The sequence below is a fragment of the Rattus rattus genome, chromosome 17, assembly GCF_011064425.1.
Source record: "Rattus rattus isolate New Zealand chromosome 17, Rrattus_CSIRO_v1, whole genome shotgun sequence".
In the NCBI taxonomy this organism is placed as follows: Eukaryota; Metazoa; Chordata; class Mammalia; order Rodentia; family Muridae; genus Rattus; species Rattus rattus.
The window spans coordinates 24,958,241-24,984,244 of NC_046170.1; the positions used below are offsets into that span (position 1 = coordinate 24,958,241).

At 45.1% G+C, this 26,004-nt stretch overlaps 2 protein-coding genes across 2 annotated transcripts in view; one reads left to right on the forward strand and one right to left on the reverse strand.

Moving 5' to 3' along the window:
- Positions 1-21,832, forward strand: part of C17H16orf70 (chromosome 17 C16orf70 homolog) — a 28,662-nt gene extending 6,830 nt beyond the window's left edge. The window contains exons 2-16 of the mRNA XM_032887349.1: positions 692-774; positions 3,897-3,980; positions 7,326-7,369; positions 8,210-8,289; positions 8,528-8,622; positions 9,384-9,481; positions 9,562-9,674; positions 14,645-14,778; positions 15,074-15,157; positions 16,682-16,764; positions 17,348-17,391; positions 17,851-17,894; positions 18,029-18,087; positions 19,514-19,586; positions 20,399-21,832. Coding sequence (XP_032743240.1) covers positions 692-774; positions 3,897-3,980; positions 7,326-7,369; positions 8,210-8,289; positions 8,528-8,622; positions 9,384-9,481; positions 9,562-9,674; positions 14,645-14,778; positions 15,074-15,157; positions 16,682-16,764; positions 17,348-17,391; positions 17,851-17,894; positions 18,029-18,087; positions 19,514-19,586; positions 20,399-20,485 — 1,205 coding nt within the window. The 3' untranslated portion in view covers positions 20,486-21,832. The remainder of the gene's footprint in view (positions 1-691; positions 775-3,896; positions 3,981-7,325; positions 7,370-8,209; positions 8,290-8,527; positions 8,623-9,383; positions 9,482-9,561; positions 9,675-14,644; positions 14,779-15,073; positions 15,158-16,681; positions 16,765-17,347; positions 17,392-17,850; positions 17,895-18,028; positions 18,088-19,513; positions 19,587-20,398) is intronic.
- B3gnt9 (UDP-GlcNAc:betaGal beta-1,3-N-acetylglucosaminyltransferase 9) lies at positions 21,419-24,005 on the reverse strand. The gene is made up of 2 exons (XM_032887350.1): positions 23,841-24,005; positions 21,419-23,659 (listed from the first exon to the last, which is right to left on the reverse strand). Exon 2 carries the CDS (start codon positions 23,576-23,578, stop codon positions 22,382-22,384), a length of 1,197 nt encoding a protein of 398 aa, XP_032743241.1. The 5' UTR covers positions 23,579-23,659; positions 23,841-24,005; the 3' UTR covers positions 21,419-22,381.
- Between the last annotated feature and the right edge of the window lie 1,999 nt (positions 24,006-26,004).

Genomic DNA, 26,004 nt, shown 5'->3' on the forward strand with positions numbered 1-26,004 from the left:
AAATGTAAATCTGCTTGTAATGGTCGGTGCCATCAAAACTAAGTGTTTAAGAGATACTTGTGGTTTTTTAAGTAGGAATCAAATTAAATTCTTTGTAAAAATAAATTGATTTTGATCAGTGTGTGACTTTAAGCTTTCATTTGTTTTGTTTTATTTTTGAGACTTGCCTCAAATTCACAATCCTCCTCCTTCCTGCCTTGTAAGAACTGGAATTTACAGTCAAGTGCCACCATGCCTAGTGGCTTTAACCTTTTTTAATGAAAGCATATAAGTCATATGCCCTAATAAACTGATCTGAGATGCTGAGATAAATGCCAGAGAGGAAGAGACAGGACTGTGCTGGGTTACAGGAACCAGTGCAGAGACCAGGCTAGAAGCTTGGCCTCCAGTGTCAAGAAATTCGTGCTTTTCCCAGTCAGTCTACCCTTAGTTCCTGCTAACTTTGTCTTAGCTCCTTAACTGCTTGGGATCAGTTTGCCTGTCCTATCTCTAGGAAGCTTTTTCTATGTTCACTTTCTTCCCTTGTACAATCTTGAGTGGTCCCTTAGTGTTTGCTGTATGACTTTATCCTAACTGACTTACTTTAATGATTCAGCCCTGTGTGCAGGCTTCAGAGAACAATGCTTAGTACTGTGTAACTGTCAATAAACGGATAGACTAGTAACCACACAGTGTCCTTCCTTTATTTCAGGAATGCCTCTGGCTCAGGCAGTAGCCATTCTTCAGAAGCACTGTCGCATCATCAAAAATGTCCAGGTTCTCTACAGTGAGCAGGTGAGTGGTGACTGATTGGTTTACTGAAATAGAAGTCTTGGTCAATGAGCTTACCTCCAGAGAAGATACTGGGAGAGGAGAGTTGGAAGGAGTTGCTGTGTTTCAACAGGAATCTTAGGCCAGTTTTGTTCTGCTAGTTAGTATGTTTTCTTGGTTTAGAAACTTCAGTCTTAATAATCTAGTGCTGCTAGGTTTTAGATAAAAGAACAGTAAAAAAAAAAAAAACCTAAACCTGTTTTTTGTTTCATTTGTTTAAATCTGTGCTTAACTACTGACTCTTAATATGGGGGCCTTTTCATGGGAAATCACCTCAGAAGTTACCTCTGATTTTCTGGAGTATCTTTTCTACCTTGTTGATTGACGTGTGTTCAGAATTGTTTCAGGAAAGATCTCTAGCTAGCAGAGCATATGACTTGACAGGAAATAGGCCTAGCTCACCCCTCTATTTCTCTCCACGACCATCTTCTTTCCACCTAGCTCTGTAGCCTGCAGTTTTCTGTGACATTATATAACAAGTACAGTTTGTAAAATAGCCTTTGTGTTGCAAAGCTTTGAGAGCCTACAGAGGCCAAAGGCTTTGCTGAGACTGAATATTGGCTGAATCTTAAAGAGTTTCAACTCTTGCAGCAAATTGGATTATGAGTCGGTAAGATTTCTGTCAAGCTGCCCCATTCGATTTGGAGCACAGGCTGCATTAGTCCTGTTACGTCTCACAGAGATTACTACCTGCAGTACCTTATCCCCTGGCTAGTCTGAAGGGTCTAAGAAGAGAAATGCTTAGTCTCCAGGCAAGTGCTTAGATATTCATTTGCTACCTCCCTCAAAATATAGAGCTTGCCAGAATATGCAGGGGCTCCTTGAGTCATGGTGACAGTCACGGGGGGTTCTCATTTCTAAAGGAACTCTCTGCTCTTTGTTACCCTAACCTGAAAAGGAGTGCCCATTAAAATAAGGAAGTGGGTTTCCCTGAGCGTCTGTAACTATGTAACAGACACAACTGGCTTTCGGATTTTAATGCCAGGTCTCTCGTAGCCAGCACTGAGCTTGAACACCTGAGCTTCCGTGCTGGCATTACAGAAAGATGATAATACACCTAGTCTAGATCTACATTCTCCCTATTTTTTTAGTTGTGTAGCTTCTGAAAATTTAATGACTAGTCTGTTAAATTCATATATTACTAGAACAATCTTTTGAGACAGGCTCTCACTATATAGCCCTGGCTGGCCTGTAACTCTATATAGGTTCCCAAACTCAAGCATTGTCTTCCTGCCTCTGCCTCCCAGCTGCTGGGGCTAAGGTTGTATGCCACCATGCTGGCCTTTGAATACTGTTTGACAAAGATCTAAAGGTGATATTAGAGCTCCTACATAGTACTGGCTTTTAGACATGATCAGGTAGTCCAGACTGGCCTCAACTTTTAATCCTCCTGTGTCAGCTTCCCAAGTGCTGGGATCGTGGGTATGTGCCACTACACACTAGCATTAACATGGGTCTGTTTGTTCTCTTACCTTTTTTCTTCCATGTATTTCCTCTTTGCTTCCAAGTTCAGAAAACTTTTGCTCCTATTCTAGCAAAAAAAATTTTCATCCTGTCCTCTTTTTCCTCTTCTTCACTCTTTTCTTTCTCTTTGTGAAGATGAAACCTGGGGCCTCAAGTCTACTACTAAGTATTCTACCACTAGGGTCCATCCCCAGAGAAATAACTGTGCAAATCACACTTGGAATTTAAAGCCTGCCTATCAAGTGACTCATCTTTTTTAGAGGGCAAAGCAAACATGAATGGTAACACCTAGAGTCAGGAAGGAGAGCAGACAGTTTAAGCTAATTCCAAAGGTTCTTGGGGGGGGGGGGTCCTTGTAAGGCCTTCCAGGGTAACATCTGGCTTTCTAATTTATGTCTTTGTCTGTCTCTCTCTCTCTCTCTTTTGTTTTTTAAGATTTATTTATTTATTTTATGTGAGTACACTGTTGCTGTCTTCAGACACCTCAGAAGAGGGCATCAGATCTCATTACAGATGGTTGTGAGCCACCATGTGGTTGCTGGGATTTGAACTCAGGACCTCTGGAAGAGCAGACAGTGCTCTTAACCGCTGAGCTATCTCTCCAGCAGCTGTCTTTGTCTCTTAAAGCCACACCTGTTATTCATTTTGTTTACTTTAGTTAAAATCTTTTGAACAGCTTTGTGCCAGGTTCAAGAAGGATGAGTTTGAGATAGCTGTGTTTTTCCCTTCAATTTGCAGCAATCTGAGTCAATCTGATAGTCTTTAAAACATTAAATCCTTGAAATAATTGCATTGGGCTAGAAGCAGGAAAATGAGGCAGACATCTGTTCTTGATGCATTCTGACCTACCATCTTTGTCCTCAGAACAACCTTGAAGGAAAAAGATGACCTATTCCTAGGTAGGAACCAGAATCATTAAAGGGCTCTAATGTCAAGGGGTCAGTTCACAGTTGGGTACTGCCACTCCCCACAGGACTGAGAAGGGACAGGTGTAGAAATGTCACTCCTTGGATCTTAAACTTGGGCTTTTCAGAAAGAAACATTATGGTATGGAATGGGGAAAAGAAAGGATTCTGTCTTGTATAACCAGATCACAAGGTATTTTTTGATTCCAAGCGTTTGGCCCAAAATATTCAAAATAAGGCATATGATGGCTATGGATAGTACCAGGAGCCTGTGTACAGACAGAGTTCAGCTGGTGTACATAACCAGTACCTTGCCAAGTTTGGATCCTGAGACTTTTTACATGACACTTACTACTAGTAGACATCTGCTAGTTTAATGGCAGTAAACTTTTAAGGTAGATATCACTCTGGGACCCCAAGAAAATGACCTGTTCACTCACTTAACTCTGTCCATTCCTCTCTTGTATTTGTACTAAAATCTAAAAAGGGAAAGACTCTTTTCAGCCAGTAGTATAAAGCAGGAGTTGCAGGCCAGAAGCAAGAGACACAGCATTCATCCACCAGTTTCATTTTTAAGCTTCCGTACTTCGTTAGTTGGGGGAAAGGGACTGCCTTACATATGCCCTGTGTGTTGCTGCCTTGTTTGTTGTAAGACTTTTCAGTAGTTGCTAGTGAATAAATCGTTGTTCAAAGTGTGTTTTATTTTTTGTTTTGTAGTCTCCTCTAAGCCATGACCTCATCCTTAACCTGACTCAAGACGGGATCAAGCTACTGTTTGATGCTTTCAATCAGAGACTTAAGGTAACCATAAATGACAACTATAGTTTCATATCTTGCTGGTCCAGCCTCTCTGGAGCTGACTAATATGTGCTGCTGTGAGGTGTTTTGGAAACTTATAAGTGGGTGTAGACTTCATTGGTTCAGTAGAAAACTAAAGCTGTGCCCATTCCTCTGAAGGTGGGTAGACAAGTGCACTGACCTGGGGTGGCAGGTGGAAAAGAGCTTTTGTTGTCCTTTGCTCAGGGCTAAGAAGAGAGTGTTGTAGATTTGGGGGAGCAGTAACCCAAGCCTTGTTTAAAGGGTGCTGAGAATGGAACCTAGCTATAGGGCAGGACTTTAGTTGGGTTTATGAGTCTTGTTTTAATTCATTTTTATGCCAGACAGTATGATCTGAAGATTGAAAAATTAAAACTTAAGGGTTTGCTGTTGATACTGCCAGGAGAGAGTTGATTCTTTAGCCCCATTGTGGAAATATGGACGACTTGCTGGAGTGGAGGCTGTCTTAGTTGGCACTGGTGTGCAGTTTTCCAGCACCTGTTCAGTCTGGGATGTTTTTAATACGTTGTTTTCAAATGCCTGGACTGCACAGGTTAGTCATCTGACAGCAGACTCATGCCTCAGAGTCATGGGGTTAAATGGAACACCAATGCTGTTTTCCTGCTTAGGTTATGAAGTAGCCTTTCCAAATGCTGACATGCTCATAGCTCCTGTCATCTAATCACAAGTGAGCTACTGAGAAGAAAAAACAGGACATGGGAAGGGTTTTATTGGAGGAGATCCTTCTGGGAGGTCACTGGCCAGCTATAGCTGTACTTGTCAGATAAAGGATGCCTGCATCTTCTACAAGCAGGGCTTCTGGCTAAAAGCAGGCAGTCTCTGGCAGCATAAGGTCCTGGCCTCAGTGAAATGGCCACCAACTTGTCATGGTGTACTAGCAGGCATTCTGAAGAGGACCCTTCTCAACCACCCTGTTCCTGCCTTCCTTTGCATGGCCTCTCTTAGCACCAACTCTCAGACTTACAAGCTTCATCCTGCCCTGAAGGAGCTTCATATGAGGTAGATTTACCTACTGTGCACTGAATACCTTCCCTACACAGAGTAAGTCATTATCCAGTAAGTGTCTTAGTGTGAGCAGTGAGCAGCTCAGAGAGGCTGGGAGAGAAGGATTCTTTCAGGTATTATAAATAAAGGCTCAGCAGACAGAGCAGTCCTCTCCAGCAGGAGGATCAAAATAGCTTCATAATAGTAGTGAGGTTTCTAACTTGATTCAGTGTCTGTTCTTATTTTAAAAGTGTGTGTGTGTGTGTGTGTGTGTGTGTGTGTGTGTGTGTGTGTGTGTATGTGTGTACATGCGTGTGTACATGTAGAAGTCAGTTCTCTCACATGTGGGTCCTGGAGGTTGAATTCAGGTCCTTAGACTTGACGGCAAAGGCTTTAACCCTCTTGAGCCATGTCACCAGTCCCAGGGTTAATGTTCTCTTGAAAAAACTTAGAAACTTAGAGACAGGGCTAGGAATATAGCTCACTTGATGAGTGCCTGCCTGTGGTTCAGTCCCTGGCACCACATGAAGCAGAAGTGCTAGCACACATCTATAGTTACAGCACTGGGAGAGGGGGGCAGGATGATTAAGAGTTCAAGATCATACTTGACTACCCTTGGGACTAGAAGGGCAGCCTGGGCTACATATTCAAAGAAAAGGAAAGGAAAAGAAGACAGAGGACAGAACTTCTGTACTTTTGAGTGAGTGTCCTAGTTTCTGTGCCAGTGCCGATGTTGCTCACAACCTCTTCCACTTCTCAGCCCAGAATGCAGGACAGACACTGAGCCAGCTCTGCTTGTGCCACCCCCACTGGAGGCTAATAAGTGGTACCTCCAGCCCTAAGCCAGGCATGTTGTTGGATGCTAAGTCATGACATCACAGTATCAAGGACTTTGTAGTGCTTATTATTTGGTTCCAGTAATGCCTAAGTGTTCAGTGCCCTTTCATTTGTCTCTGCTCTGACTCCTGGCATTTCATCTGAGGCTGAACCTATTAAAGGGACAAATTCACAAGGGCCCTCAGAATCATCAGGTTCAACCAGATCCCTTTATTAGGGTCATAACCTAATACGACACTTGTTCTGTCCTGCCCTAATGTAGGGCCTGTTCCTAGGAGGGTAGACCTCCTCTCTCATTTTATACTGTAAATAAAATAAGCTAATTTGGGGAGTTGGTTTAGTTTTTGTTTTTTATTATGCATCAAATATGGCATGGGGCCTGGTGAACTGGGTCATGCCTTTAATCCTAGCACAAGGCCAGCCTAGTCTACATTGTGAGTCCCAGGCAACCAGGGCTACATAGTAAAACCCTGTCACATGCAAAAAAGAAAAAGTTCCGCCATGGAAGAGGAAAATGTTTCTGTATTGAACACACACAAGCTGGTGGGTATGTTTCCTGGGTGTGGCATTGTCTTGTAGAACAATATGGGTTCTAAATGGCTCAGCAGTGGATTAGATGGAAGGGCCTTGATCCAAAGCATTTACAGTTAGCATTGGAGCACCATCAAGAGGAGAAGTTGTGACTGAGTGTGGTTTCATACACCTTGTAATCCCAGCAGGAGGCAGGAGCACAGTTGCAGGTTTGAAGTTAGCCTGGGCTATACAATAAGTCCTAAGATAGCCAGGCTATATAATGAGACCTTGTTGCAAAAGGAAAAAGACTTATGGAGGAAGGCTATGATTTATGTTTTCCTTCCCAGTTTTGTTCTTTTTTTTTTTTTTTTTTTTTTTTTTGGAGATGGAGTCTTAACTATTTTTTTTCTCAGGCTAGTGTCCTCATAACTTAAGTGACCCTCCTTCCTACCTCAACCTCCTGAGTGCAGACTGCAAATGTGCAACACCACATGTGGCTTTTCCCTCCCCAAATTTAGAATAAGTACAGAAGATAGCAAGAGGTTCTTGAGGAGAGTCTTTTGGAGTCTGAGACACTGGGATTGACACTATGTTATTGCTAAATTGTATCCTTGAATTGGCTTTTGGTGAGTGTATTTTATTTGAGTTAGGGTCTCAAGTAGCTCAAGCAGGCCTTGAACTTTTTCTTTTTTTAAGATTTATTTATTTATTTTATGTATATGAGTACACTGTTGATGTCTTCAGACACACCAGAAGAGGGCATCAGATCCCATTACAGATGGTTGTGAGCCTCCATGTAGTTGCTGGGATTTGAACTCAGGACTTCTAGAAGAGTAGTCAGTGCTCTTAACCGCTGAGCCATCTCTCCAGCCCAGCCTTGAACTCTTAATCCTATTGCTACAGCCTCTTAACTCTATCTGTCTTTGTAACAACTTCAACAATTATAGTACCTAAACAATTTCTTCTATTTTTTAGGTGATTGAAGTTTATGACTTAACAAAAGTAAAGTTAAAGTATTGGTAAGTTTTCTCCCTTACTGGTATATGTTATATGTGGTACAGACCAGCTTTATCTACTGCCTTCATTAAAGTACTAAAGGATTGCAAAAAGTAAAAAAAGTACAAAAAGTAAAGTACTAAAGCTTACCCAGCATATGAGTGACCTTGGGTTCATTCCTTACTACAGCAACAACAAAAAAGACTGTCCCTTCCAGTGACCCCATATTGAGAGCATGACAAGGACCCACTTCCTGGAAGTATTTGTTAGTATAGGAGTGGACAAATATGTAATGACACTAGATCCATTTGTCCTTTCAGTGTTACTCACTAGAACCTTTTTATCTCAAGGTCTGTCTTCTTTGTCCTTTTATTTTGAGCCAAAACTGTATTGGGAAGCCCCCAGAGAGTTGACTCCATATAGGGGCTTCCAAGAATTGACCTATTTCTCACCTAATTAACTAATTCCTCTTATTTATAATTTATTTAATTTTAAATTTATTTGTTTATTTATTGTGAGACAAGGTCTCACTATGTCGCTTTGGGTAGCCTGGAACCTGGCTGGCCTTTAACTCAGTGATATCTGCCTCCCAAGTGCTAACAAGGTGCAGACCACCATGCCTTGTCATTTTCTTTTTATATAATGTGTTTTAAGAATAACTCTATGCTGAATACAGTGGCACAAGCTGGCAATCCCAATGCCTGAGAGGCCTAGATAGGAGGACTGTGGTATTTTCAAAGCTAGCCAGGGTACATAGCAAGATTCTATTACCTAATAAGCAATAACATCCAGCCAGCCACCTTTCTTCATGATCTAAGACCATCTTGTTAAACCTGATATTAAAAAGTAATTGTATTTTTCAGTGGAGTGCATTTTAACTCTCAGGCCATCGCTCCTACCATTGAGCAAATTGACCAGTCTTTTGGTGCAACCCATCCAGGAGGTAAGCCAAACACATCTGATTCCTCTGGTCAGCCCATAGCAATAAACCTGTGGGTGGTGCCATCTCTCCTCATCTCAGGTCCTTGGATAGGCGTATAGCATCTCAGACCCTTGTTTTCATCCTATGTCAGTTGAGAAACTAGGCAAAAGCAATTTCCCTACTGGAGTCATTGCTGCCTGCCAAGCTGGTTTATGTTGGAAAGCAGCTACCAGTCAACTGTGTCATTTTTACTCCACAGTGTACAACTCTGCTGAGCAGCTCTTCCACCTCAACTTCAGAGGACTGTCTTTCTCTTTTCAGTTAGACTCATGGACGGAGGCTCCCAAGTATGAGGTCAGCACTTCCTGGGTCCTTGTGGGTTTTTTTTTTTTTTTTTTTCCAGTGTCCATGTGGGATAGGGGAATGGGTAGGACACCTTTCTTTGGTTACCTCGGCTTTGAGTTCTTTAATGGTCAAGAGAGAGAATGGGAAGAGTTCACAGGAAGAACAAGGCTGTAACATGACTAGGAAGAGCGCATTTTGCACTGAAGAGGCTGGTAAGGCTCTCACCTTGTCAGCGGTATCTCCAGCCATTTTCTAACTGCGACATCCTAAACAGTTTGAAGAGTCCATTCTCTGGATCTTCAGTTACTTGTTACTGCAAAAGTTTAACAAGCCAGAAATGATGACACACACTTGTAATTCCAGAATTTAGGAGACTGAAGCAGAAAGATTTCTGGTTCAAGGCCAGCCTGAATTAATTAGTAAGCTCTGTCTCAAAAGACAGGAAGGGAAGAAGGCAGACAGGCAATAAAACTCAAAGATGAAAGATGCACTTGCTTATTTAAAGTAACTTAGTTGACTCAGAACCAAGTTTGATTGTGTGCTTTGACCAGACCAGTTCTTTTTTTTTTTTTTTTTTTTTTTTTTTTTTTTTTTTTTTGAGCTGGGGACCGAACCCAGGGCCTTGCGCTTCCTAGGCAAGCGCTCTACCACTGAGCTAAATCCCCAACCCTCCAGACCAGTTCTTAATGACCGTGAGTGCCAGGGAATATTAGACACTGAATCATGTGATTTACATAATGTTCGTAGTAAAATTCTTGTCTTACTTGCAGCCCAATTTTGCCCATGGTCTAGCTTCTCTTCAGATACCCCATGGAGCAACTGTAAAGCGAATGTACATCTATAGTGGAAACAGCCTCCAGGATACCAAGTGAGTGTGAGGAACATGAGCTTTGTGCCCATGGCCTTTCTGGAAGGGAGGCCCATGCCTTGTTCTTTCTGTGCCTCCAGGGCTCCTATGATGCCCCTGAGCTGTTTCCTGGGGAATGTATATGCTGAAAGTGTAGACGTTCTTCGAGACGGAACTGGACCCTCAGGGTTGCGACTTCGCTTGCTCGCTGCAGGTAGGTTCCCCACCGTATCTATCTATGTAGAAACTACTCTACCACCTGAAGTACATGTTGAGTGCTCATTCCTGGTTTGTAGGCGTGTTTATTATTACTTGGAAAGGGCCCATGTTTCAGGGGTTTCCTTGTATGGACACTAATTCTAATTGTAAGATCTCTACCTCCCAAAAAGCAAAGGTTCCTAATACCTTAACTAGTTCAGATTTGTCCAAGAGGTGGTAGCACATGCCTTTAATCCAAATAGAGGTAGGCAGGCTTCCAGCGAGTTCCAGGACAGCCAGGACTACACAGAGAAACCCTTGTTGCTGTGAATTCTATTAATAACTCTATTTGTTCTTAATATGACCTGGCCAGGCCCCCAATAATTGAGACTGAGTCCCATTGATTTATTTAATCAGCTTTAGCACAATTTTACTGGCCAATTACCCTAATATATTTTTCTACACTAGACTGGCTATTTCCTAGCTGTGCTCCCCAAGTTACTTGCTGTTTTGAGTTTAGCTTGGGCTGTTTGGAGCAGTCTGTCGTCAGGGTGCACTTCCCCCAGCCATATGATCCTACCCCATCCCATCTAATGGAGACAGACCTCTTTCTTGGTCTCTCCTTTCTTCTTCTCTCTCCTTCTCCCTCTCTTTGTGGTCCCTACTTCGGACCCCCAGTAACTGAAACCCAACCTACCTCTGTAATTCCAAGTAAGTGGCTGTAGCCACTTTTATTTAACTAGTCAGAAAAGATTAGTGAGCAGAGTTTATACAACATCATTTGGTGTGCACAGGAATCTACTTGTCAGGACTGCAACCTGATCTTGGGGGTCAGTATTTAACATTTCAATACATAGTAGCACCAGACCAACCTCCAACAAACCCTGTCTCAAAAAACAAAAACAAAAAAAAAGCCAAGTTCAGATTCAACATACAAGTTTTAGGAGAATATAAGCATTTAATCCAGTGCTGGATAGTTAATAGAAAACAAGCAATATGGTTACTTATTTTATTAAATAACAATTTGATGCAGCTTTAATTTAATCAAGGGGACAGAACATAGTTTTACCTTTGTGATGCATGCCTTTGAATACTGATGGTGTACCCTAAGGTGTGGCTACAGAGCAGAACATTCCATGGCTTCTCTCCATCTTACTGCTTCAAGACAGTCACTGAAGCAGAAGCCTGTGGCAGTTTCAGCTAGGCTGTGTGGCAGACAAGTTCTAGGGGTCAGCCACCAAATGCTAGACTTAAAGGCATGAGTATCTATTGCCTGGCTTTTTCTTTTTTTTTAAAGACAGGATTTCTCTATGCAGTCCTGACTGTTCTGGGAACTCAGGCATCCACCTGTCCCTGTCTTCAGAGTGCTAGGATAAAAGCAATGCACCGACACCACACGTGGCGGCTTTTTTTTTTTTTTTTTTTTTTTTTTTTTAAAAACAAAAACATGGGTGCTGGGAGTTCAAACTTAACTACCAGGCTGCAACTTTATCCTCACTAGGCATGTCTTGGGAGTTTTGTTTTGTTTAAGAGACAGAGTCTTATAATGTAGTCTAGACTGGCCAGAAACTTGAAGTCATTCTCCTGTTTTATCCTCCTGAGTAATCTGGGATTATGAGAGAATACCACCACTTGTCTGTCTCTTTAGCAAATCTGAATAAACAGCAGCAGCACTACAAAGCTTGCACATAAGCCATTTGCACAAAGATGTGTCTAGATTGTTCCTGGGTATGTGTGGGCTACAGAGACCGTGCTTCTTGGAGCTCATGGCCCCACCTGCATATATTTTCACTCGTTAGGCTCTTGTATCAGTTTCTGGGTGTGGTGGCTCAAATCTGTAATTCCAGCTCTTAAAAGATTAGGGCAAAAGGATCACCATGACTTTGAGACTAGCTTTCACTGCATTTTTAAGACCCTGCCTCAAATTAACTCCAAACAAGGTGTGTGTGTGTGTGTGTGTGTGTGTGTGTGTGTGTGTGTGTGTGTGTGTGTGTGTGTGTGTGTGTGTGTGTGTGTGTGTGGAGTTGATTATCTCCTTTCACCTTTCTGTAGATTCCAGGTTACAACTCAGGTCATCGGGCTTTCAGGGTGAGCACTATACCCTTGGGTGTTGGCTCAACTGTTATAAATCCAAGGCAGCACAACTGCTTACAGGAATATTACATTTAAGCTGGTGTTTAAGACAGTTGACTTAGAACAGACAACAAAGTCAGGGGTGTGCTGTATCTCTCTCTTCTCAGGAGCATCACTCCTAAAATAGCAGGGTCTCGATCTAGAACAGTAGTGGTCAGGTGGCAGACCTAAAATAGCAGGGTCACAATCTAGAACAGTAGTTAGTGGTCAGGTGGCAGGAGGAACCAGTGAGTGTGGAGATTTCAGCCAGTGCTTCCTGACTTCTATGCTACACTTCTAACACTTCTCACTGCTTAAACTATTAGTGGAGAAAAATACTTCAGACTTTTCTTAAATTAACTTAACCAAGAGTAATCTCCACTTCCTCTCCTGTGTCTGTTGTATCTGTCTGCCCCTCACAAAGGGTTTTGTACTATATTTTTTGACCAGCACAGAAAGCATCAGATGGGATAGGGATGAGGGATATTTAACAGAATTCTGTAAGGGGAGAAATGATACTGACCCAACATGACTTAGAACAGCAAACATAACCGAAAACAAATGTTAATAAACTATAGCCATGTTTGTAACATTTATGGTGGATGCTTGTTTTTTATAAGGTTGCTTCTAACCTGTTGGCTGCTTTCAGCAAATGATTACTGTAATGGGGAGGGGTGAGTAATTTAGGGTTGAAGCTATGCATTAGCTAGGTTGTAAATGCTGATTGAAATACACTGTAGCTGTCTTCAGACACACCAGAAGAGGGCATCAGATCCCATTACAGATGGTTGTGAGCCACCATGTGATTACTAGTATATGAACTCAGGACCTCTGGAAAAGCAGTCAGTGCTCTTAACCACTGGACCATCTCTCCAGCCCAAGTACATAGTCTTAAACGATCTGAGGTAAGGTCTGGAAAAAGTTGAGTCATTTAAGGGGCAAGGGATATTTTCATAGCCCAGCAGTGGTGACACAGACCCTTAATTCCAGCATTCTGGAGACATCCAGGACAGCCAGGGCTACACAGAGAAACCCTGTTGTTGGGTTTTTTTTTTTTTTTTTGGGGGGGGGGGGTTAAAAAAATATACACCGTTAAAATCTTCAAGCAGTGAATGAAACAACAGTTTCATCTGTGAAGGGTCCCTTCCTGTACTCCTATTCATAGGAATCTGGTACCTAAAGATATGTAAGGCAGCTGGAGACTCTGGGCTTATATTATATTAGCAGGATGTATTCTGTAGGTCACTTAGGATGTGCAGTATTTATTGACATTAAAAACATAAGCATAGGGGGGTTGGGGATTTAGCTCAGTAGTTGAGTGCTTGCCTAGCAAGCACAAGGCCCTGGGTTCGGTCCCCAGCTCCGAAAAAAAAAAAAAAGAAAAAAAAAACAAAAAACATAAGCATTAGACTTTCCTAGACCTGATTAATTTAAACAGCCTTTATTTGCCATTCAGAATATGTGTGCTGCCAGGTGTGGTAACACATACCTATAATCCTAGCGCTTGGGAGGCTTTGGCCAGAGAATCATGAGCTTTAAGGGCAACCTGTTCTGCATAGTGAGACCCTATCTCCAGAAGAGTTGGTGACTGAGAATAGAATTGAGTTAGTTGGACAACTCGGTTATTTCAGATTTGGGTTCTCTGACGTTCAAATATATCAAGTGATTGTTACACATGAAAAAGTTTGGACAGATGTAATGCCCTGTGCAGAAGAAAGTGGTGTCTTGTTGACATGACACCAGAAATGGAGGCTTTTCTCGACTTTAGCTACTTTTAAATTTTTGGATAAAATATTGTCTGTGCTTCCCCCACACAGAATGTAGAGCGTCGTTGTGCCAATTAAGCTGCAAGCACTTCTCCATTTTTATGGACCAAAGAGTAAATTCTTGATACATCGGAATGCTTTTATTGTCATTTTTCTTCCTGGTTTGCCTCTTTAAGTGACAACGCTCTTATTCCCTGGGTTGGAGACACTGTCAGACTTTCTGTAGGGTTAGGAAGTGAACTGATATACGTCATTATGCCTCTTCTGGAGACAGTTGATGTTGTCATTTAAAAAAGTACCTCTTGCTAGGTGTGGTACTGCATGCCTTTAATCCCAGCACTCTGGAGGCTGAGGTAGAAGGATTACAAGTTTGATTTTTATTCATGTTCATAATACCCACGGCTTCTGATTTTACCACATCCATGTAAACAGTAGACCTTTCTGGGAAAGTTAGGAAGTTTTACTCTCCAGAATTTCCTCAACAACTAGCACAGTGTTCTAGTCCGTGATAGGTAATAAAGAACTATAGGGTAACTTGAGTGTGTTATCACAATGCCTGTATAATCTTAGCACTGATGGTAGAGGCAGGAGGATCAGTATTTTAAGGTCATCACTGACTCCTTTGCAAGTTTGAGGCCACCTTGAGTTATATGAGATCTTGTCTCAAAAAGCAAAAGAAAATGCTGGGTCTGGTGGCACATGCCTTTGGTTCCAGCACTTGGTGGGCAGAGATAAGTGGATCCCTGAGTTCAAGGCCAGCCTGGTCTATAGAGAATTCCAGAACAGCCAAGGTGTAGAGAGTGCTCCTGAGTGCTGGGATTGAAGGTGTGTACCACCAGGCCCTGAAAGAAATACATGTTAAAGATAAAAAAGAAAGAAAATAAATACTTAAGGATTTGGTGAATAATTTAATTCTCCAGAATCCCTGGCACAATTTTGAAAGAGTAACTTCTCAAAGTCTTGCTTAATTAAGCCCTCTTGATCTGGCATTTACACTTGAATACAGCCTTGCCCTTTGGCTATTCCTGATAAGCTGCTAGCTTTTCAGAACCCCTTGGGCTGCAGTGTCTTCAGCTCTGATCAGAACCATCTTCTCCCTTGTCTGCAGGTTGTGGACCCGGAGTATTGGCAGATGCCAAAATGAGAGTATTTGAGCGTGCGGTGTATTTTGGTGATTCTTGCCAAGATGTTCTTAGCATGCTTGGCTCTCCACACAAAGTCTTCTATAAATCTGAAGACAAGGTAGGGAAAGGTACTTACTGTGTGAATAGTCAGTCTCTCTATTCACCCGTACTTTAGTGTCCATAAATAAGGTTTCCACAGAGAGTCTGTTCTACTTGAAGTAAAAACTTTTCGGTGACCCTCTGGTCTAATGACGCTGTCTCTGTCACTTAGAGATGTGTCCATATTAACAGATCGGGCTCCCCAGTCTTAACTCATCCAACACCTTAAGCTTACACAATTAAGGCACACAATGTCTAGTTTAACTAGAAACTATTTTAAAGGGATTTTAATTTGTTATTTTTCCTTCCAACAGATGAAAATTCACTCTCCTTCCCCTCATAAACAAGTTCCATCCAAGTGCAATGACTACTTTTTTAACTATTTCACTCTTGGAGTGGTAAGTGTAATAACTTAGAGAGTTTCACTTCTTTTGGCACAGGCAGGGTGCCCTCAGGTGCCTGTGTGACCTTCTGGGAGTCAGAGAACTTTTGCTTCTCGTGCTTGTGCCCGGCTTTATTTTTCATGGATTCTGGGATCCCACTATAGTGATTCCTGCTCCTGAGGAACACTGGGATACCAGGTACATCTTGCCTTCTGTCCTGAGGAAAATCCTTCACATGTGAGGAATGTGAAAAGCACCACATTAAACTGGGGAAATATCCCATAATACATACAACATTTTGTATTTTTAGAGGCCTAGCCCAGAGATGTTAATGCAGCTATATATATGTTCTGGACCTTAGGCTAGATAGACTTGGTGGCTGCCATTGGTGTTGGCAGTCTGGCTGGTGGACAGGATGCATGTTTGAGAAACGATTGTATAAATGTACCAGAAGGAATATCTCAGGGCAAAGTTGGCTTGTGCCGTCAGTCATCTTTTTTTTTTTTTTTTTAACTTTTGTTTAAGACAGGGTCTTGTTGTATGACCAAGGCTAGCCTCAGACTTGCAGTCGTCTCGTGTCTGTGACTACAGGCATGTGTTACTATGCACAGCTAGACCATGAATCTTCAGAACAAGCTTTGAGTTTCCCATGCTCTGAAGTCTAAAGGCATTAGAGTAGATTCGGGTTCTCGGGGGAGGACTGTGTATACCTACATGGAAAAGGCCAAACACAAGTCAGGAATCCTTAGGGGGTGTTGTGAGGACAGACTTCTGAGGGTAGGGTGGCAGCAGGAGAGAATGGGGCTGATACATAGTCAGAGTTCAAGGAACAGTGAGGACAGTGAGAAAGATGACGAGAATGGATACCTTAGGCTGTGTCCTGTTCTTGGCTATTGGTAAAGAAACAGAGTAAGAAATAACCCTGAGAGGGTTGGGGATTTAGCTCAGTGGTAGAGCGCTTGCCTAGGAAGCGCAAGGTCCTGGGTTGGTCCCCAGCTCCGGAAAAAAAAAAAAAAAAAAAAAAAAAAACATTTTAAAAAAAAGAAATAACCCTGAGGTCCCCGGCCTTAGTCACCAAGAACTAGGAAAGTTAGTAACTTACAAGAAGAAATGAGCAGGTACATCAAATTCAGCTTGGAATACTACTGGTAAAAAGTTCTGTTGAATGGCAAATTACTTATCGACTTTTATGGAAGCTGGGGGTCTGATTGGTCATAGTGTTTACATAGTCTGAGCCTTACAAGAGTGAAGTGCCCTGAATCTTCTTATGACTTTTAGTAAAAAATTCTAGGTCCCACTAGAAAAAACAAAAAGTTTCCCTTCCCTGGCTGTTTTAAGTTGCCAAGCAATGGAGCTATAACCCCTGATGTTCCTGCCAGGCCCCTCCACCAAAGACGCCTAGTTAAGGCCTCTGTGAATGTGTGAAAGGAAGTTTCTAGTGTTCTCCTGATCGAAGACTCCAAGTTGGAATTCTCTTGGGAAGACCCCTGACCTGCCCTGGTAACTTTGCACACTTGACCATCTTGTTTTCTTTGTCAGGACATCCTGTTTGATGCAAATACACACAAAGTGAAGAAGTTTGTCCTGCATACCAATTACCCTGGGCATTATAATTTTAACATGTGAGTATACCTTAGGTGAGCTGAGTGGTAGATTTATCTCCCCTGGGTTGTGGTGCTGGCAGATGAACCCAGTGCTTTGAGTGGGCTGTCAGCTCTTTACCATTGAGAGACACTCACAACTCTGCCTGACTCTTCTGGCTTCTGGGAAGTAAATGTATGCTGAGTGCCTAATGTGCTCTGCCCAGTACATCTGTGTGTTCTTAGTTTACAAGTAGAAGATACAGTCAGAAACTGTTTTCTGGTCTGGTAGGCACAATGTAAGGTAGATTGACCTCAAACTCAAAGCAGTCCTCATCTCTCAGCCTCCTACTTCTGGGATTACAAGTATGAGCCACACGCCCAGCCAGAAACCTTTATCTTACTAGCTATAGTTAGCAGTCGGTTTAGACCTGAAAGCCGTGTCCTTTTCTGTTTGGCTTCAGTGTTTGAGTTGGGCCTCCCCCAGTGAATGTTGTCAAAAATCCCAAGCCAGGGCTTTGGGCAGGTACGTAAGGCTCTGGCTTTTCTGGGATACGGAGTAGAGATATAAGAGTGGTTGGGCCTCCCAAGAAACAGGTTTTAGCTTTGTCTGTCTTCTTTCTAGTTACCACCGCTGTGAGTTCAAGATCCCACTAGCCATAAAGAAAGGTGAGTCAAGAGTCCCCTCAGGTTAAAGGGATGTACTGTATCAAATTAAGGTGGAGAAGCCAGCAGAGTGTAGTTCTTGAGCTGGTAATGTCCTTGCTCACTGTCTTCTCCCTAGAGCCTTAGCTCCTCTAGGATGGGTCCTTTGTTCTGGAGGCCATGAAGGCCTTCCTTCTCTTGTGACTGGGACTATTGGCTAGTGGGCAGAGAAGTTTCCTGTCTGCAGAGTATCATCCAGTGTGCCTCACACATCCTTTGTGCCCACTGACTGCCAGCCAGTGTAGCTCACATAAAATGCAGTTGGTCTCCCTTTGCTTTCCACATTTTTCGAACCAACCTGCCTTTGCTCCCTGTATACTCCAGCCATAGCACAAAGTGTGGCTAGTCTGGATCCTGCCTGTGGCCAGACCTATAGGTAACCACGGCCAACTTAACCCAGCCTGCACCATCTTCTCTTTCCAGAAAATGCAGGTGGTCAAACCGAAATATGCACAACCTACAGCAAGGTAAGCTCTTATCTTCCTGCCTGGTAGTCTGAGTACGAGGTGGGCATGTCTAGGACCATGTTTTCTGGGCAGTACATCAGTCACAACTGTGTCTGGGTCCTTGTTGACCCATGCTGCCCCTATCCTTTTTGCAGTGGGACAGCATCCAGGAGCTTCTGGGCCATCCTGTGGAAAAGCCGGTTGTCTTGCACAGGTAAGTGGGAGGTTGCTGTGTCTGCTCAGGGAAGTCTAGCAGTGGCTCATGTAAGCTACATAAGTTTCTGGGCTAGGGATCCTGCTCAGTGTAGTATATTTGCATGTGTCCGCCTGGGCTGTTCTTCATGTTTACTGTGAGAGATTGCCCTTGGTACATCTCCCCTCCCCCTGCCCTATCTCTATGGGTCCTCACCCCTTATTCAGAATAAGCAGTTGTTTGGCTCCCTGCCTTCAGCTTTCCTTTCCCGTCAAGTCTGCCGCCTGCTATAGTCTCTAACCTTATGGCTGCCATGAAGTGCCCTTTCACCCAGGGGCCTTCCTGACTGCTGCTTTTTTTTTTTTTTTTTTTTTTTTTTTTTTTTAAGATTTATTTATTTATTTTATGTATATGAACACACTGTAGCTGTCTTCAGACACACCAGAAGAGGGCATCGGATCCCATTACAGATGGTTGTGAGCCGCCATGTGGTTGCTAGGAATTGAACTCAGGACCTCTGGAAGAGCAGTCAGTGCTCTTAACCACTGAGCCATTTCTCCAGCCCTGACTGCTTCTTTTTAAAGATTTATTTATTTATTATATATTATATATAAGTACACTGTAGCTGTCTTCAGACACACCAAAAGAGGGCTTCACATCTCATTACAGATAGCTGTGAGCCACCATGTGATTGCTGAGAATTGAACTCAAGACCTCTGGAAGAGCAATCAGTGCTCTTAACCACTGAGCCAGCCATCTCTCCAGCCCCCTTCCTGACTTCTTACCATCCTATTCAGTGCTGTAGTAACTGTCCTAGTTTGATCATTATTGCTGTGGGGAGAAAAGGATTTATTTGGCTTGCACAGTCTGATTAAAATCTATCGTTGAGGGGAGTCAGGGCAGGAACCATGGAGGAAAGCCACTTACTGGCTTGCTTTCCCTGGCTTGCTCAGCTTGAGGGTGGGAGGGTCTCTTTCTGTGTAGGCCTGGCTGGCCTTGAATTCTCAGAGATCCATGCACTCCTGCCTTCTGGGTGGGATTGAAGGCCTGCACCACCATGACTAGCTATATACAGCTTACAACTCAACACTAAACCCTGCCCAAGTGTAGCACCATACATAGTGGGCTGGGCCCTCCTACATTACTCACTAAAAATACCCCACAGACATGCCCTCATGCCAGTCTGATGAGGCAGTTCCTCAGCAAGGGTGTCCTCTTCCCAGGTAAACCCAATTTGTGTTGTGAAAAACTAGCTGCACAGCAGCTTTCTTTGATCTTTGAGTCAGAGTTAAGAGAAGCCACTTCTTACCACTTCACCTTTAGGGCCTATGGAGGAGTCAGACACTCTGTCATGAGGGCCCACTGGCCTGTAACCCACATCCCAAAAGGAACTGGGCCTTCTGCCGCTTGACCTTTGTTTCTCTAATTCTGGATTCTCTGGCTTCAGATCCTCATCCCCAAATAACACCAACCCATTTGGCTCTACATTCTGCTTTGGTCTTCAGCGGATGATCTTTGAGGTGAGTCCTAGAAGCCAAATAAGCTGCTAAGGGCTTTGTGGCTGTAGCAAGGCCAAGCAAGTGATTGAGGAATTGTGGGTTAACATAACAGTAACAGTCATGCTGAACAGGTGAATCCTTCCTCATCTCTACTGTGTAAAAGTTCATATATGATGATTAGGGAACCAGAGCGGTAGTTCAGCAAGTAAAGGTGCTCACTGCCAGTCCTGAGAACCTGAGTTCAGTTCCTGATACCCACATGGTAAAAGAGCACAGTGTCCTCAAAGTTGTTCTCTGACCTCTACATGTATACTGTGGGAAATTCATACCCCTTGCCAAATACAAAGTTAATAATAATGTAAATAAAGAGAAAAAAATAGGTTGGGGAAATCTGGGGTCAGAACCTGAAGACGTCTGTATCCAACAGGATGAGCCTATCAGTGATGCCTTTATTTATTAATAAGCAGTACAGCAGGAAGCAGGAACCTCAAAGCAAGTAGGTCCAAACGTGGGTGTGCTGATCCTTGAGGGCCACATGGCTCAGTGGCCCCAGGCATCCCACTGGGTTGAGAGAAGCCTGCGGAGCCCATTTTCCTTTTTTAATCTGGTTGTCATAATCACCAGGCTTTTGCAGTTGTGGATACGAGATACAAGGGTTTACAAAAGCCATGTGTCCTGTGAAGAATGGGCAGACCTTGAGCAGGAGTGAGCCCCACTAACATGAAGTCTGTGGTTGAGGAAATGCAGGACCCGGGCCTGTGTGAAGCACGCCATGTGTGTACCTTCTAGCCCACCCAGTCCTTCCGTCTTGACCTGCTGCTCTCTTATACCAGGTCATGCAGAACAACCACATTGCCTCAGTGACCCTGTATGGCCCCCCTAGGCCTGGTGCCCACCTGCGAACAGCAGAGCTGCCCTAAGGACTTCACTGTTCCCCCTGTCCATGGAACTGTGCATCACATCCAGCTCAGTGGGTCTCTGTGCCACCACCCTGTGTGTTTTCTTGGGCACCTTGGCAGTGTTGAAGGGCTGTGGGACTTGGGTTTGGAAGGCTGAGTTTTCTGCCTTGGGACAGAGGACCCAGCTGTCCAAAGCCTGCTGTCGCCATGAGAGAACACAGTCTGCAAAGAGAAGCACAAACTTTGAGCCTGGATGAGGGCTCTCTTATTAACATGTAATAAAGGACACGCCAGCCCTGTCCTGCACATGGGGAAGACAGGGCTCTTTCTCTATCTAAGGACCTGTACCTAGGAGAGAACAGGGTCCTGCTTTTGGCCCGACATTGCCATGTGCTCACCTTAAGGTGAGCAGAGCAGATGTATAGCATGTCAGTAGTACTTGGTTGCAATATTTGCACTACATCCACTTTAGTTACTTGATGAGCTGGCTGTGGCTGGTGTGGCCCACTGCCCTTTCCTGTTTCTTCTGTGTGAATGCTCCTTGCCATGCCCAGGTGGCATACCCAAGTGGTTGAAATACAGTTTTCTCCCAGGTATGTACCAGGCCTGGTTCCCACTGCTGCTCTGGGAGCCAGCCTTTAAGGTCACCTGTGTCTCTTGGTCCAACCTGGCTGACAGGGCTGCATGTCTCCATCTTGTTTGCCTCTTTTATTTAATGCCAAAGTGTTAGCCAAAGACACCTTCCTCCTTTTGTTACATTACAGCATTCTGTTATGCACTGTGGGCCAGCTCCTTGCCCTAGTTCTGGGCACTGGCCTGGCTACTTGGTTTAAAGCCTAGGGGCTCAAGGAACACTAGGCTGCTTGGTTTCTTAATGGGTCTTGCTAATGGGAAATAGCATATATGTGCTTTAAAATAGTAATCCTTTTGAAAAGAATTGAGAAGAGAAACATATAATTTTATCCCATTTTTAATATTTTGGTCTAGCAACTTGTGATACATAGATGACAATTTTGTGAGTTTTTCAAATGTGTGTACAGATTTTTGTAAATAATGACTTTTGTAATTAACTCATGTACAGCCTCATCTTGTATAGTTCATGATGAATGTGCAGGGGACCTGCCCCAGCTGTCTGTATGGTTCCTGTACCTACAGCCAGGCCTGTGTGGCACTCCCATGACTGATTGACAGGTGTCTTCCCATTTGGACCTTCATCTGGCCAGAGACCCTGCATATCTCACTGTCAGGGTAGCCAGGACTGTCCCCATCCTCTTGAACAGAGGAGACTTCCGCATCCCGATCCAATAAATTAGCACCTCACTGACAGCTTGCCATATGCTGCCATGTGCTGGGGTGTTTGTACTAAAATGTGAACTGTCGGTTTCCTCGACGTTGTGGTTGAAGAATATGGGAATTTTTATAGTGGAGGAATCTTAGGATTTCTTCTGGGAAGGGGATGGATCACATGACACACATCATGGCCCCATCCCTCATGCTACAGGCAAACCTGGACCTGAAGGGTTAGTTAGCTCTATCACCAGACCTCAAAGGGGACAGATAAGATAAAGCCAATGGGAAGCCAATGTCGAGAAGGAAGGAAGCTAATAACTGAAGGAAAATGGCTGTGAGGTTTGGCCATGGGTAGATCAACTTGTGTTTCTATCATCCTAAACATCCTGAGAGGCCAAGCCCCAGCTGGCACACACAGTGGTGCTCTTGACTACTAGTATTTAAGTGTGCCAGCTTCTGTGCTGGTCAAACCACAGACCACCACCTTAGCCCTGGCTATCTCGTTGGGTTAGCACTACTACACACTGAGTGATCTGAAGAAAAGCCATAAACTCATAGAAAACCCCTTTGGACTTCTTCATGTTCTGTCCTGGAGCTGAGTAAGAGGTTTGATATCGTGAGAGATAGCTAGGAATTCCATTGGAAGGGACCTGTTGCCACAGGCTGTGGGTGTGCACAGACTGGCCCCTGAGGCCCATGCAGCAAGCGCCACATAAGCCATATGTCGGCTGCAGATAGCCCGTGCACTACCACCAGTTCTCGGTAGAAACAGGGGTCGAAGGTTCGAAGATGTGGTGCAGCCGAAGGCTGGGAGATGCCAAAGGTGCGAAATGCTGGATGAGGCTCAGGTGTGAGCCGCAGGCGCTGCAAACACATGCCCAGAAAGACATCATCTATGGGAAAGAGCTCAACTTGCGTGCAGGCGTGAGCTAGGCGATGGAGTGTGGCTCCCGAAAGAACAAACCCACCACCACCTGCGTATGCAGGGTAAACGGGCAGTCCATACACAGCCTGGGGAATGAAGTACTTGCTGGCTCTAGCTCGGATCGGCCTTGCCTGCACAATCACATCACCTGCAAGAAGATCCTGGGCTGGATCCCGCGGCTCCAGAAACTGCAGCAGGTTCCTCACGTGCACGAACACATCTGCATCGCCCTTAAAAACAAAGTGTACATCCGGACAGAATGCTGAGGCCCAAGATAGAAAGTGAATCTCCTTGAGCGTTAGATTGAAAAAGGTGTCTTCGAAAGCCCAGAGCAGGATGTCTGCATAAGCTCGGCTCTCAGCTTCCAGCAGGGCGCGCCAGTGCGTCCGCGTGCCTGCCCCGCCGGAGCCCGCCCCCTTGGGCACGCCTAATAAGAACACTCGGCGCACGAGTGCCCCCTGCACGCGACCCTCGGCGCCCCAAGTTTGGCGAACGGCTTCCCGCCGCTCGAAGTCGGCGGCCACAGACTTGACGGCGATGAGCAAGTCGAGCGAGCCACCAGATGCGCCGTCGCTGCGGCATTTGCGCGGCTGGTTAATTAGTAGCGGGAAGCGCCGTTGGTCCTTGGCGCGCAGATACCTGCGGAAGTCAAAGGGGTCCGTAGGTGTGGGCGGCACCGGGGTCTCCCCTTCGTAGGCTGGCGGGGCCGCGTGGGCGGTGTTTGGGAGCTCCAGTGCTCGGCGACCAGGAGTAGGCCGCGGGAGCTGTCGTCCTCGCGCTGGTGGTGCTCTGGTCGTGGGGGATACCCCGTCGCGCTGCGCATAAAGCAGGAGTCCGAGGGCGGCGCTGAGCAACAGCGTAAGCCACGCATCCCGGCAAAGGCGCGGCCTCCTCCTCATGTCCAGCCCCGCCCTTCCCGGGGTCCTCTATCCTTCCTTCATCCACTCTGTCGACCTCTGGGCCTGCCCCACCGCAGCAGCCTAAGGGACAAAAAGTTCAGCTTCTAACCTCAGCTCCAGTCCAGAAAGGATCCCCCAAGGCTTGCCAGGGAGATGCAGGCCTCTCCCCTAGAGCCCCCAACCCAGTGCATCAAGGCTGGGTCCCTTCTACCTTTTACCCCTCCCTGCCTCTGACCTTGGTCCTTGGGACCCCAGCACTCACGCTTGACCGCGGGGGTGGAGTCACAGTCCCCGAAACGCAGGACACTCCGACTTTCAGCTCAGGGTCCCAAGGGCAGCCATGACCCGGGCTTGAGCCAAATGCAGCGTTGGCAGGAAGGGGACTGAGGCTGTGCCACGTGATCCTCCAGATGCGTACGCCCCGACATCTGGAGCTCAACTCCGCCCTGGTGCAAGGAGTGCCATCTCTGACTGAGGACTGATCCCTGAAAGACTTTCTCACGGGCGACTTTCCCTGGCAAAGCCTAGTCTTTTTGATTGGGTGCTGAATTCCGAGTTTCTAAAGCTCAGGAAGTGTATGGCTAATGGGCTCCAAACCCCTAGGCCTGAGCGCTTTTAACTCTCAGTTCTTTTGGCCACTATCCAGGGCCATCTCTTTCAGCAGCCCCGCTTCACCAAGCTGTAGCCTCAGATTGCCCCAGTGACATAACGCTGTCTACTTACTCTGAACTCTGCCCTGCTTGCCTTGCCACCAGTAAACACAAGCATACACACCCCAACAATCAAGACAGCAAGTTCTCTTCCTGTAGACTTGCCAGAAGCTCTACCCAAAGAGGACCAGTACTTAGGTAGTTAAGTGACTTGCTGTTGGATGACACAGCCAGAAAGTACTGCCCCCAGAAAATGGAACCACTCTGCTCACAGTAATTTCCCAGACAAATACTTCATTCCTGTCTCTCCATGCCCAGATTCAGTTCAGAGTTTCCTGCTCCCCAACATAGCGTCCTTGAGGGTAGAAATGTCCATATTGTTGTCTCTGAAGTATAGTTTGGGCTATCAGGGATAGGTGTTTGAGGGCTTCTAGAAAGGCCCATTCAGCCAAGGTAGGCTTTCCCCTGTATTCCAAATCCCCTGGTTTTCCTACCTCTTTGAGTTGCTTTGTCGTTCAGGCCAGACCACCCACTCTTCCCACTAGTCTTTTAGGTTTTTGAGGACAGGCTGTGCTATGCACCCTGCATAGATAGTCTCAACTAATGACCTGCCCGCAACTACTGGGATGGATTACAAGCCTGCACTAGTATTCCTGGCTCCAATCTTGATTGGTTTCCTCGGAACTATAGAGACAGCTGAACTCCAGGTTTACCCGAAGGTCCTGCAGGTTACTCATTCTCAGGGAATAGAGCCATCAGGGCCTCCTCCAGGCCTTCATCCCACTGGCAGTTAGAAACTCCTGATCTATCAGCTTACCCCAGTTCTCAGCCAGGCTCACAGTCCTGCTGCATTCTTCCTCCCCAACTGCTGTTGATATTCATGCCCTTTTCTGTCTCTGTAGTCACTGCCTTGACCTCTCTGTTTCTCGTGTTTCAGGCTTCCATCCCAAATGCCTTCAAAGACATCTCACAGGCATAGTTATAAAATCCAAACTCTGGAACGCTGGGGGGTGGGGGTGTAACTCAGTTGGTAGAGGGCAGACCTAGCAAGTGAGAAGCCCTGAATTTAGGCCCCAGCATCCTATAAACTAGGCATGGTGGTACATACCTGTCACCCTAGCACTCAGGAGGATCACAAGCTCAGGGTCACTCTTGGTTTCACAGGAAACTTGATGCCAGCCTGAGCTAAATGAGACATTATCTCAGAAAAGGGGGCAGGGGCAAAATCCAAACTCTGGAGTCTCTAAACAGCTCCTGAAGGGGGAACTTCAGGGATAGGTGTGCACACATGCACACACAGATGTGCAAGTGTGGTGTATGGGGTCAGGAGGTGGAGCAGTGAGTTAGAATCTGACTTCCTTGGACTGAACATTGCTGCTCTGTACTTTCTAACTGGGCTTGGGTGTTGTGTAGAAGGCAGTAAAGGATCAAAAAGTGAACTCTCAGAAGAACTGGAGGAAGAGGTTTAACTTGAGGTTAAGAAACAGAGCCCAGGGGGTTGGGGATTTAGCTCAGTGGTAGAGCGCCTGCCTAGGAAGCGCAAGGCCCTGGGTTCGGTCCCCAGCTCCGGAAAAAAAAAAAAAGAAAGAAAGAAAGAAAAGAAAAGAAAAGAAACAGAGCCCAGGGGCTGGAGAGATGGCTCAGGGGCTAAGAACACTGGCTGCTCTTCCAGAGTACCTAGGTTCAGTTCCCAGCACCCACATGGCACTCCACAGTAGTCTGTAATCCAGCGCCATGTGATTTAACACCCTCACACAGACATACATGCCTACAAAA